The sequence below is a fragment of the Scardinius erythrophthalmus genome (genome assembly GCF_964197995.2).
Source record: "Scardinius erythrophthalmus genome assembly, chromosome: 18".
NCBI lineage: Eukaryota > Metazoa > Chordata > Actinopteri > Cypriniformes > Leuciscidae > Scardinius > Scardinius erythrophthalmus.
Genome location: NC_138238.1, coordinates 33,579,125 through 33,593,327, shown reverse-complemented (window position 1 = coordinate 33,593,327; position 14,203 = coordinate 33,579,125). Strand labels below are relative to the sequence as shown.

At 37.3% G+C, this 14,203-nt stretch overlaps 1 protein-coding gene across 4 annotated transcripts in view; it reads right to left on the bottom strand.

Moving 5' to 3' along the window:
* Positions 1 to 14,203, bottom strand: part of pcdh15b (protocadherin-related 15b) — a 235,274-nt gene that overhangs the window by 202,364 nt on the left and 18,707 nt on the right. For all 4 annotated transcript variants that reach the window (XM_081393091.1, XM_081393093.1, XM_081393092.1 and 1 more), the window contains exon 2: positions 13,175 to 13,289. In XM_081393091.1, coding sequence (XP_081249217.1) covers positions 13,175 to 13,271 — 97 coding nt within the window. In that variant the 5' untranslated portion in view covers positions 13,272 to 13,289. The remainder of the gene's footprint in view (positions 1 to 13,174; positions 13,290 to 14,203) is intronic.

Sequence of the window (14,203 nt, the reverse complement as noted above, 5' to 3'; positions counted from 1 at the left end):
TTGGACTCGGCAAGGATTCAGGAGTCTTAGGAGGTCACTCCTGTGAAAAAACACTGGCTTGAAACTTCTAAGGCTCCTTCAAGGCATTGTGCCAATGACGTATACTGAGTTTTTTGAGATACACCAATGTTCTCATAGACTATCATGGCACCCTGGACAAAGACACTGCGTGCCAATTTTCAGTAGACTAACAGTTGGGTGCGCTTATAGCAATTGTTATGATTTTTTTCACTGTTATAGCGCCACCAAGTGGCCAATTGTCACGATTTTTTTCATGTCAACTCAGATTGAGCTTATGAACATGTGTCCCAAGTTTAGCGAAAATATCTCTTTCCGCTCACAAGTTATAACCATTTTATAGTGCCACCAAGTGGCCAATTGTCATGATTTTTTTCACGTGACCTCAGAATGAGCTCATGAACATGTGTCCCAAGTTTTGCGAAAATATCTCTTTCCGTTCACAAGTTATAACCATTTTATAGTGCCACCAAGTGGACAATTGTTGCGATTTTTTTCAAGTGATCTCAGATTGAGCTCAGGAAGATGTATCCCAAGTTTAGCAAACAAATCTCTTTCTGTTCACAATTTATAACCGTTTTAGTAAAAGTGGCCCTCGTGCCATCAAATATTTTGGTTCCCCTTATCGACCGTTAATTGAAATTAGAGGTCGACTGATTCATCGGTTTTGCCGATTCATCGGCACCCATAGTTGATTGGTGGAACTATCGTTATCGGCAAAAATACATACCGATAGTTTTTCCTGGTTGCGTCCGTTGCTGGAGCGGCTGAGAAGCGCGCGCTGTCATTCATTACACAGTAAGAGAGAGCTGAGAAGGCTCTGCTGGCATCATGCAGTACAAGAGCGGCCTCTAGAGGTGTAATAAAAACTATCGCTGATGCCTCGTGTTGTTTATTTCCACACGTGATTCTGCGTGCTGCACTGAGAGCACACGCTGCGTGGAGAGCGCTCAGATGCGCGTTTAACCCACCAACAGCTAAAAGGTATTTTTTCATATCATTATAAAGCGATTAATTTGTTGACTAAATGCTGCATTAGTAGAGAAAGAACAGCACAACAGTTTGTTTGTTTGCCTTCGAGGCTGAGAGGACGCTAACATTAGTACCAGTACCTCAAGTGGTTAAAACACTGACAAAAATAAACTAAGTCCGAACCGAATGTTTAATGTCACAATTGTTAACATCTATTTGCATTAGTTTATATCCAGCTAGTCACTTTTATGCATTAAATATGCAGAGAAGTTGCATATTTAAAGCTAGAGATGTAAGATAGCAAACTGATATGTTCATACAGCCGACAGAAACATAAATCAGAAAAGCATTCGATTTCGGTTATTTTTTCATCATCACTTTAATATGTATTTTGTTATTTTGATTAGATAATCATCAAGTGTTTATAAAATAGAAGCAAAAGTGTGAGACTATACATGTAATATTTATGTCATTTCAATGCTCTGGCGTTGTAGATATTTAAAGTTGGCCATCTTTAAGCATGACTGTTTGGATTTATATGAAATGATAACACTTACAATAAAATTCCATATGTAACATTAACTATGGTTAATAACTGCTGTATAAGGATTGTTCATTGTTTGTTTGTTAATTAACATGTACTAATACATTTTTAAATTAAGGTTTTTATTTGTTTACCATTTGTTAACCATCAAACTAACATGAATGATCAAGGTGCAATTTGTTTTTATCCAGTATCAATTTTAAAAACTATCGGTTCATTAATCGGTTATCGGCAAGTATGGCCCAACCTAGCTATCGTTATCGGTAAAATCCACTATCGGTCGACCTCTAATTGAAATTTTGAATTTTTTGGATGATTACTGATTGTCAGACTCCAGAGAATATTCTTGCAGTGGTTTGGTTCCGATCGGGCAAAAAACCTAGGAGAAGTTCGCAAAAATAGGTTTTTCAAAAAAATGCAATTTACTCAAAATTGGCGCCTGAAGGGCGAGCAAATCGGAGATAGCCATTTTGTCCGCCTTGAGCCAAGGATTCCAACGATATAAGACACTTGATCCCGGGACAAACGGTCTAAGAGTTATGAGCGATTTTGAACTTTTGGTTGCTGTAGCGCCACCTATGGGCCAATCGGGGTCATACTCTGATAGGTTGTCCCCAAATTGAGGCCTACCATCTGGCCAGGTTTCAAGTCTCTAGGCCTTACGGTTTGTCCTGCGCGATGCGTTTTACGAATCCTTACAATTACAATAGGGTTTCAGCATTTCATGCTTGAACCCCTAATAAGAATGAAGGCTTTTTGCCAGTTATAGCGCCACCTATGGTCCGATCTCCATGAAACTCTGCATGCTTCCTCACCATGTTCTGACACATATGCTCATCAATTTTGGTGAAGTTCTGAGTTTTCCTTTGGGATTTATAGGCTTTTGAGCGTATTTTGCCACGCTAAATGACCCTGTTACAGCCACGCAAATGCCAAAGTTCAACTTTTTTTTGATAATTATTGATCTAGAGAGTCCAGAGAATTGTCCTAGACTGGTTTGGTTCCGATCGGGCGAAAAACCAGGGACTAGTTCGCAAAAGTAGGTTTTGGACAAAATTCAACATAGCAGAAAATTTTCCCTGCCTACATCCAAATCGGAGATAGCCATTTTGTCCGCCTTGAGCCAAGGATTCCAACGATATAAGACACTTGATCCCGGGACAAACGGTCTAAGAGTTATGAGCGATTTTGAACTTTTGGTTGCTGTAGCGCCACCTATGGGCCAATCGGGGTCATACTCTGATAGGTTGTCCCCAAATTGAGGCCTACCATCTGGCCAGGTTTCAAGTCTCTAGGCCTTACGGTTTGTCCTGCACGATGCGTTTTACGAATCCTTACAATTACAATAGGGTTTCAGCATTTCATGCTTGAACCCCTAATAATTTAAAGATAAAATTGATAAGTAATACATCATAAATTAATAATATGGATAGAAATAATATGAATAAAGAATATAATCATAAACAATGACTTTTTGGATACACCAGAAACAGATCTCTGAAGAGCGTAGATGTTACAAAAATGTTTGGTTTCTTACTGAGGTTTATCATAATGTATCAGTATGCTGTTTTAATGTGATACAAAGAATATCAGCCTCTAAATTGTTCATTAAAGATTGTCTGAATACCTGGTGACAGAGTCATATTTTCATTTAAATACTTTTTTATTTTTTATTATTATTTTACTTTTTGCCCTTATTAGTAAATAACTGTAATCGAAAACCAATAATACTAGCCTAGAAATCTAGACGCACCCTAGCGGCAGCAAAATGTATTTTGCAGCCAGGGTAGTCTAGCAACTCTCCATTGACTTTCGTGCAGGAAAAACCTAAATTGGGTCAGGCCAATCACGTCGTGTATAGAGTAGGCGGGGCGGGCTTAACATAATGACGACAGAGTTGCGACGGTTCCCTGCTGACTGTTACTTGAAAACAAAGAAGAGCTGCTGCTGGAGAACAGTCTTTCGAATCGGCTTTGGCCGCGACTCTGGAGGACTTGGAGTTTTTCTTTGGAAAAAGAGCAAAGAACAGCACTTAAGTCATTCTTAAAAAAGGAAGATGTGTTCGTAGTTTTGCCGGCCAGATATGGCAAAAGTTGAATCTATCAACTAACGTTAGCTCCGCTGTTGGGAAAACACTCTGGTTGGTTGAAGCGCTGTCCTATTGCGTGCAGAGTGAATTTGAAAGACAGCCGTTTATCCCGCCCCTCGGATTGAGCCGTGTCTATGGTGAGTTGCCAGACCAAACATCTTGATGTAGGTCTGGCTTGACAGGCTACAAAAATACTAAACTTAAGTTAACACCATATTTGCCATTTCCCTCTTCTGTAGTATAAAATGTAAATAAACATTAAAGACATGCATGAAACTTTAATGCATAAAATCTTCCATGATGCATCTGAGACTGCTCTGATCTAACAGGTTTAAGGCAGTTCTGAATGCAAAAGGGGGTCCAACCTGTTACTAGCAAGGTGTACCTATTAAAGTGGCCAATGAGCCATGTAAAGCCATGTATGTAATGAATAATACAATTTTTTTAATGATGGATTTTCATATTTCAGGATTGGCACAATGGTAAAATCAATCCATAAATGGCACTTGAAATGGTGCAAGATGATGAAATTATGGTAAAAAGAGTCCAGTTTTAATGTGACCTTCATGTGACAAAATAAGTAAATAAATACAATTAATAAAAAAACAACCCATGACAAATTAAAGTGTTCAAAATATAATAAACATGCTTTCATATTCTCATATATTCACTGATACAATGCTACACAGTTTGTTTTTTGCATAGTCACAGTTTAATATGCATTACTTGTAGAAAACATTCGTCTCTGCAGAAACCATAATGACTTGGCATGACAGTAAGATAGATGCTAATTTCATGAAGATTGTGATGTAGAAAATTTGCACAATGCATCTCCAGCTTAAACGCAACTAGATTCTCTTCTCACGCACACTAAGCATATACTGTCACATTGGATGCCACTGGAACGCAGATGTCTAATTCCTAGTGTTTTATTGATGTAGCACACTGATATGAAATCAGAGGAACTCTCTATATTGACCTTTCTCCCCAATTTCTCTTGAACACACTCTATATGTTATTGTTGGAGACAATTAGATTTTTTTTTTTGCTTTACCAAGAGTGTTGACTAAATGGTTAACCCAAAAATACATATATTTTTTCCCATTTATTTAACACAAAATAATATTATTATTTTTTTAATATTATATCTATTCAACAGTAGTTCATAGTTCCCATAGCCACTGACAGAAATTCACAAAAGTAGTATAAATAATGGGTGAGTTATATTCATGTTTTCTGAAATCATAAAAAAAGCTTTGTAAAACTCCATTAAACTGTCAGTTCTTTAATAGCTGAATACTAAATGAACCCCCATATAAACAGTTTGATCCAGTTCAAATTGAAAGTAACTATAAGGTAAGGTGGACTCCTCCCTTGGTGGTTTTGGAAGCTGTATGATTTTTTGAAATCTTAATGCTACACCAAGCAAGCAGTGACATTATGGGTTGCCAACTTTATGGCAACAGGGGGGCATTTTCTGTTCCATGATGACATTTCCTCTGTGCACAAAGTCCATATAAATCACATATATGATTGGAAAAGCCAAACTACAACTGGAATTGTCCATAGTGTATCACAAAGCCACTTATTTAAGTCTGTCTGGGTTGAAGACTTAATTTGCATTTGACCTCCAGGTTTAATAAGGTCTAAACAAGGTCTGTAAGATCTACCATATTTCCCACAGTATAAGGTAATATATATACTGTACCTTATATTGTGGGAAATATGGTAGATTTTACAGACCCTGTTTACACCTGGTATTTTGGTCGATCCGTCATTGCGTAATCCGTCTCTTTTGTCCACTTTCGACCACTTCGGCCCTGATTCCTTTGAGGGGAGAGTGTATGGGTGGGTAAATGTACAGTATGGGCTTTTTCAGATCTTTCGATCTAATGGATGAAATAAGCTCACATAAAATCCATAAGAATGCAACAGGGCATTAATGAAAAACAAAAACAAAAAAGCTTTCATTTCTGCTCTGATAGTCGCAAGACCATGGCAAACTCAGAGAGTGTATGTTAGAAATGAGGAATGATGAGAGAACATTGTGCTTGGTACGTTTTTCGTCTTCAAACCAGACTTGGGTCTTCAGCCAACAAATTTTGAATCCCGTCTGGCTAGAGCGCTTCCTAAAATGTTTATGCATTAAGTCAGTAGGCAGAGAGCAGGCTGCTCTTTTGTGGCTGTTTGAACACATTTAACCACACGAGCGTTCACACTACGAAAGCAATCCGGTCAAATGTGTTTTCGACTACCTCTGGAAGTGGTCGAAGGTGGACAAGGTCAAAACGTTTTATAACCCGTTTACACCTGTATTTAGCGTTGACCACTTGTGATCGGACTGACAAAAATGCTTCTTAATACCAGGTGTAAACAGGGCCACAGCTTTTGCTGTTTTTTGTTGCTTAGGTAAAATGGAGCTGCATTCCAATAGATGCCCATGAAACTCATTCAGTTTGATGGCAGCTTTAAGACAAAACCAACAGAGAGGATCATTTACTGTGAGACTCTACTTGTCATTGACTTTATCTCTCAAACTGTCTCTGCTGTGGTTCCTGTCCTTTACATGGAGGTCTAGAGAGAGCTATCCCTAAGCATTCCCATTCATCTCGATGGCAGTAGCTTGCCTGATATATTATTGATAATTGTCCATTGAGAAAAACCTTTTTTAGAACAGTGTGTGTAGTTGTAGCTGCTAACTGGCCAATGCTAACCAGCTAAACTTTGTCCTTTTGGACCACTAAGTTTTGATACTATTAGATACTGTATGTTATCTGGTGGATTCTTACCCCTGCGGACTTGAACTGAACAGCTGACACTTCCCATATTGCAGTGTGCGAGGATACAATTACACAATCACTTGAACCAAGACCACTAGAGTTCGGCGGTCCAGCTTCCCAAGCGGTTTGTCTTTCGCTCCCGAAGTTTCAAATGCACCCGCTCCATTCAGGGACATGGTTCTGCCAGGGTAGGTCAGCTAGGCACGGTGTCCACTGAATGCTAACTAAGGACAAGGCCGAGATTCATTCCAAGAAATATAATCTCATCCATTTTTCATCAGGCTGTATGAATTCGCAGCTCAGACATGCTTCATTGCTAAACATTTCAGTGGTCATTAGAATTGCAATAATGTTTCCCTTCAGGGACGCCACGCGGTGTGAGTCAACATGTTTATATTGTATCAGGTCAGAGCTGTTCATAATGCATAATACACTGCAGACCCATTGGAGTTGATGATGGTTCTCCACTCAAAAGAGGTCAGTCCTCATTTAAAGACTTAAAAGTAATTTAAAGTAAATTTGGCTTGTGGATTAAAGTTATGGGATACATAATGAGCAAAAACCAGCCAGTTATTGTACGTGTGTCATCACTGCAATTCCCTCCTCGTCTTCCTTCCAATCATTGCGTTCTGGCATGCATTAACACCCAGAACAGTTTCAATTAAAATTATAAAACACTCATGCAAACTTTTGTACTTTCAAATTCAAAACAAATTAAATTGATTGGAAGTTTTTTGCTGAGTGCTCATCTTCACACTTATTTTCTGGCAAGAGTTGTGACTTACTGTAAGCACAAGGGCAGATTGATGTATAGGAGACGTGAAAAGGACCGATCAGCAGACAGTAGTGAATGGCTCCCCGTGGAGACATCCATCCCACTCAGAAGGTAGAAGTTCAGAACTTTGACCTTAGCTGTGATGGATGTGTCCCGCTGGACAACCATCCATGTGCTGCAGTGTGTTGACGTGGATGCCATTCCTGCACTGCACTGTCCTTTTATTTTTCTAGAGATTCTTCATAGAAACCCTGGGGCAGTAAAACCATATACCACAGATACTCAAATTGCACAGCTCAGGGGTCACTTTCAGAAAATGCAGGGTGTTCAGGGGCCAGTGAACAAAAGGACCTGGTAAAAGAAGTATCTTTCAGATCTATCTATCTATCTATCTATCTATCTATCTATCTATCTATCTATCTATCTATCTATCTATCTATCTATCTATCTATCTATCTATCTATCTATCTATCTATCTATCTATCTATCTATCTATCTATCTACCTACCTACCTACCTACCTATCTATCTATCTACTTACCTACCTACCTACCTACCTACCTACCTACCTATCTATCTATCTATCTATCTATCTATCTATCTATCTATCTATCTATCTATCTATCTATCTATCTATCTATCTATCTATCTATCTATCTATCTATCTACCTACCTACCTACCTATCTATCTATCTACTTACCTACCTACCTACCTACCTACCTACCTACCTATCTATCTATCTATCTATCTATCTATCTATCTATCTATCTATCTATCTATCTATCTATCTATCTATCTATCTATCTATCTATCTATCTATCTATCTATTTACCTACCTACCTACCTACCTACCTACCTATCTACCTACCTACCTACCTACCTATCTATCTATCTACTTACCTATCTACCTATCTATCTATCTATCTATCTATCTATCTATCTATCTATCTATCTATCTATCTATCTATCTATCTATCTATCTATCTACCTACCTACCTACCTACCTACCTACCTACCTATCTATCTATCTATCTATCTATCTATCTATCTATCTATCTATCTATCTATCTATCTATCTATCTATCTATCTATCTATCTATCTATCTATCTATCTATCATATAATTCTATTCTGTTATAAAAATGGAAAATACTCAACAAATTCGCTATAATTCATTTTTATTGTCCAGAACAGCAATCTTCCATAGTGATTGGATGGAGTGTTTTAGCAATCGTTCCATTTTTGTGTTAAATTGTCTTTTTTGCTATCAAGCTTTTGACATTTGTGTGCTATTTTCTTGCAGTCTGTCACTATGCACAAATCACTGATTACAGTATTTGCATTCCCTAATGCTTTGCTTTACAATTATTAAAAGGGGAATAATAATTGTGAAACCTTTTGTAAATGCATCTGATTACACGACCACATAAATGTAATTTAAAATATATTAAGTTGTAAAATATACTAAGGGGAAACTAGACACTTCACATTATGAAATGTTGGGATGTAACCAGCTTTGCTGATTATAAAGGGAGTGTTCATGTGTATTGTTGACCCAGAAACTGCTAATAAATTCTCAAAAGTTGTCCAAATTGTGGTGGGGGGATGTACTTTGAGTATACCTGCCAAACACTGTTCAGTTATTATCTTCTATTTTCTTTTAATCATCTAGACTTTTGCATGTCTTATGGCTTGCTTGGACCTTGGATATTATTTGCATTGGGTTTTTTTTAAACACATTTAAAATAGATGTATTGCCCCCCTGTAGAGCCATAAATTCCATACAAACGAACCTAAAATATGTCATACTACCTTCTGTACAATATTCACTAACAAAACACTCCAGATGACTTAACCGTAATCATAGTTATTCAGACAGGCTACACTCTGCAAAAAAAAAAAAAAAAATGCTTTTCTTACTTAGTATTTTTGTCTTGTTTCCAGTTCAAGTATCTAAAGATTCTCAATCAAGTTGCATTTACTAGACAAGTACAATGACATAAGATATAATGTCTTGCTTTCTAAGAAAAAAAAAATCAAATTAAATAAAAATGAAGAGAGTTTTTGCTAAAAACAAGCTAAATGATCTGCCAATAGGTTAAGAGAATCAACCATGTTTCCGTTTGAATTAAGATTATTTTTCTTATACCACTGGCAGATAATTTTACTTGTTTAAAAAAATAAAATAAAAACTCACCTAATTTTGATTAATTAATTTGTTTTATTATTGTTTGCATTTTTTGACAAAAATTGGTTTATCTTTCCCACCAAAATAAAATGGTTAAATTCAAACAGCTTTAATCCATGCTGTCTGCCACATGTACAGTAATTAGCTTCTCTAAGATGTTTCTTCAAAGAAAACCATTCCTGTCATTAAAAACCCATACCACCCAGAGAGTGTCACATGTATAATGATCAATAGGATGATTCAATCAGTAACGAGATGGGTTGACTTATGTAATCACAGCATGAGTAATTAATTCTTAATGGCATAGATTCAACAAGGTGCTGGAAACATTCCTCAGAGATTTTGGTCCATATAGATTTGTTGGCTGCACATCCATGGTGTGGATCTCCAGTTCCACTACATCCAAAAGGTGCTCTATTGGACTGTGATCTGGTGATTGTGGAGGCCATTTGAGTATAGTGAACTCATTGACATGTTCAAGAAACCAGTTAGAGATGATCTGAGTTTTGTGACATGGTGCGTTATCCTGCTAGAAGTAGCCATCAGAAGATGGATACACTGTAGACATAAAGGGATGGACATGGTCAGCAACAATACTCAGGTAGGCTGTAGGATTTAACCCTCTGAGGTCGACAAACGCGCCGGCGCGTTTTGCTGGATTTTCTCCACATTGTAGCACTTTAAACTTAAATTTCTCCGTCATTTATGGTCATACAGAAAAAATAAATATAAAAAAAGAATCTGTGGTATTTCTACTTTTGTATGTGTCCACTTCCAATCAAATCAAAACATTGTGCTTTTGTAAAATAAAGAAAATAAACAGTGTGTGCGTTCTGCCTCTCCGTCGCGGTGAACTTTTTTTTCTTGAGCACGTCTATAAACTGAAACAAAACTCAGCGAATACTTGTTACACATTTATGAGCCATACACCTTTATAAACATTTAAGTGTGTACTTTTAAATGATCGGATTCAAAACGAAAACAAATATTCTCTGTTTAAGTAATTTGTATAAAACCAACAAGATTTCCAGCTTCTCAAACGCTTCCTAATTATTTTTAATTCGGCCACGCCCACTCGCGCAAAAGATATTCACATGCAAATCTCCACATGGAACGCGATCGCCCTCATTACCTCAACAACAAAACACTTCACTTTTCGTCGAGTTTGAAAGACGTGCCTGAGCTTACATTGGATTTACATCAGAAGAAGAAGAACGATATTTGAAGACAAGAAAGATAAGGTAAGAAATTCTTACATATTAGTTTGCTATTGTTGCATAAATTTCACATTGCAGTTGAACTGTTGCTAGATATATGGTGAATCATATTTTGGAAAAGCAAAACGCTCCAAACGGCTTCATGTTTTTACTATTATCTCATTTCATATCATCATAACGAATGGAAACATTTGAAGTAACATGATAATCAATATATTTTTCTCTAGCTTAGTTGTTACTGAAATCTTTTTGAAAATATATATAGGCTGCTATATTGTTATTATTTTATACAGCACTGCGCATAGCCTATACCTACAAGGCACAACAAACCTGGTGTTCATTATATATTGTTGGAAACATTTGTGTGAGTGTGTGTGTGTATTCTGTGAATTTTAAAAAGCAATTTTAACATGAAAAATCTAAAATGTATTCCCAAAATCGTGCAGGCCTTTCTCTTGATATCAGTATGTTCACTTTTTTTTTTTTTTTTTTCAGGAACCAGATGCCACTGAGTCCTGCTGACTTCAACATTCACAGTACATGTCTCTGTACATGAACATGGTAAAGTGAAAATCAAACACCTTAGAAAATGAAAGGTATGTACAATGTTTTTAGGAATGGCACAAAGGTCTCTTTCTTCAATAAGTGCTTTTTTGTTGTGTATCTTTGGATTATGTTGTGTTGTAAATAAATCCAAACAATTTTAAAAGCCATTCTTTTTTAAATCTCCTCATTCTTTGTGCAAGGTTGGTCAGAATGATGGGCCCTGATAAGCTCCTAATAGGGCCATTAGGGAGGTTCTTTGTCTTTCTCAGGTGTGGAAAGCTTTCATATTAATGAGGTGATCCGCCCCTTCGCATATTGCTTTCTAACACAAAACACGTCGTAAAATTTTTAAATCAATATATTGTCTTCTCTGAATGAGCAGTCAGGGTGATTCTCACATAGTTTTAGAGCAAATATTCTAGGCTACGTGATACAATTTTCAAAAGTCTTGTGAAGAAATAATCAGTATGGGTTTCATGACCTTATTTCAGTGAGAATTTATTTTTGTATTTTCACAAACCACGCATAAATGTCATTATCTCAAAACTACAAACTTTTACATACATGCTGCTGATATATTATTGTAGCAGAGTTTGTGCTGAATACAGTGTAATTAGACTTTAGCCATGAAAATGTCACAAGTAACAGAAATAACCACAAATGTCAGAGCATGTCAGAACACCTCCAGGGCCCAGAAAACAGCTCAGACCTCAGAGGGTTAAATGATGCTCAATTGGTACTAAGGGGCCCAAGTGTGCCAAGACAATATCCCTCACACCATTTCACCACCACCAGCAGCCTGAACCGTTGATACAAGGATGGATCCATGCATGTATGTTGTCTACACCAAATTCTGACCCTACCTATCTGAATGTCACAGCAATAATTAAGACTCACTAGACCAGGCAAGTTTTTGCAATCTTTAACTGTCAAATTTTGGTGAGCCTGTGCGAATTGTAGCCTCAGTTTCCTGTTTGTAGCTGACAGGAGTGGGAGCCCATCTGCTTCAAGGTTCGATGTGTTGTGCGTTCAGAGATGCTCTTCGGCAGGCCTTGGTTAAAAAGTGGTTATTTGAGTGACTGATGCCTTTCTATCAGCTCGAACCAGTCTGGCCATTCTCCACTGACCTCTGGTATTAACAAGGCATTTTTGTCCATAGAACTGGATATTTTATCTTTTTCTGACCATTCTCTGTGAACCCTAAAGATCATCCGAGTAGATCAGCAGTTTCTGAAATACTCAAACCAACCATGCCACATTCAAAGTAATTTAAATCACCTTTTGTTTTTTGTTTTTCTGTGACCCATGTTTCCCAGTGTGTCTCATAACGTTCACCTGTTGTCTTACTGTACCAGTCAATTATCTTATTGGTTCTGCTTGTTATTTCAGCCCTGTGTTTCATGTTTTCTTTGTCTGGTGTCATCTATGTTATGTGGATTTTTCTTTTGCTCTTGTGGATTTATTAAAGACTATTATTCATGAACTAAGTTTTTAAATGTTTCTTGTTTTAAAAACAATTACACAAAATTAAGCTTAAAATTCTCATTTTATATCTGCAAATGTAAGGGCTCTGTTCCAAAACCTAGTGTGCTACATTGCTGTATACTGCTAAAATTGAACCTCGGAACCACACTGTTAATGCCAAAATTTTACGATAGCATTTCTCATTTCAATAGCAATTTTACAAACGCTATTACGTACTTACTGCTACTTTTCAGTAAGTATTTACATCTACAATCAACATTTCTGTCACATTGTATGCCATCTTAGATCATTTTTTTGACTGAGCTTAAAGCAAAGAATTCTTTGATTTTCTTCTTCTTCTCGAAGGATGCATGTGATGCTTCATTGGTTATCTCAGAAGACAGCATAATCATGCTGCCTACGTTTCAGAACATCAGGACTGTGCCTGTGTATGTGGGCAGCTCGCCAGCTTATGAAACAGAACTTATGAGTTTTGGAAAATCATCATCTAAATTCAATTGCTCAGAAGCAGGAATACTGGAGATGCAAGATTTTGAGGAAACTGCATGAGGAAGAACTTACCTTCTGAATCTTGAGAATAGCTAACAGCAGTGAGCAGAAGAACGCCAATGCCTATTCCCAACCACTTATAGAGCCACGACCTCTGGCGCATCTTCATGTATTACAGCATGCTCACCTGCCAACATAAAGAGACATATTACGATCTCCTCTATGACTGAAGTGCTTCTTTCACACTTCTTTCATGAGCTGCATAATGGCGCACCATTTAAGATGCATGAGTCATATGTCGTATAATTGGTACCCTTTAAATACGGTGCATTTCATAACAGACCTCAGGGGTGTAAGAATTGAGAAATGCCGGGCAGTCTGGTTGAGGAACGACCACTCTCGAGAAGACAAAGGACCTTCCTGGAAATTAACATTTGACTCTCCCTTGAGAAACTAGCATCCCCGAGTCAATCACCTCCCCCATGCTGTCTCTCTCTCACACTGAGATCACCAGATATTCACCCCAAAATCTATATGGTTTAGTGTGAATAATTATCATACAGTATTATACATGTTTGGTATCATTTGAAATGTCTCAGTGCGACTGGTACAAATGTATCATTCCCAAAGAAGTAAACCAAAAGGTAATGAAGTTCTTAAGAGTTTAGAGATAACTTGCACATAGAGGAGGGGTGGCTCCTCCAGGCAAATGGCATTCTGCTCCCAAAAAGGTGTAAACTCTGAATGCAAATTCCAATTGTTAGCCAATGTTTCCATGTGAAAGAAGTTTCTGCCTTGGTCTGGGTATTTAGGGAGATGCTGAAGAAGGCTTGTGGCGATTTGTAACTCAAATTAGCCTGTGAGTGTATGCAGCCACTCCGCATCATGTATTTTATAATGTCATGTTCGCATCTTCTCTCTTTATTCCAGAGCATTTGATGTTTTGTATTTATTATCTTTGAACTGATTATGAAATTGCCATGAGACATTTACCTGACATAATAAATTGTTACATTTGATTTTATTCTGACTGACTCTGAAAGTGTTTTCCCAAGTAGATTAAACGGATTCGTATGTTACTGCAAGTTCTGCGTCAGATTA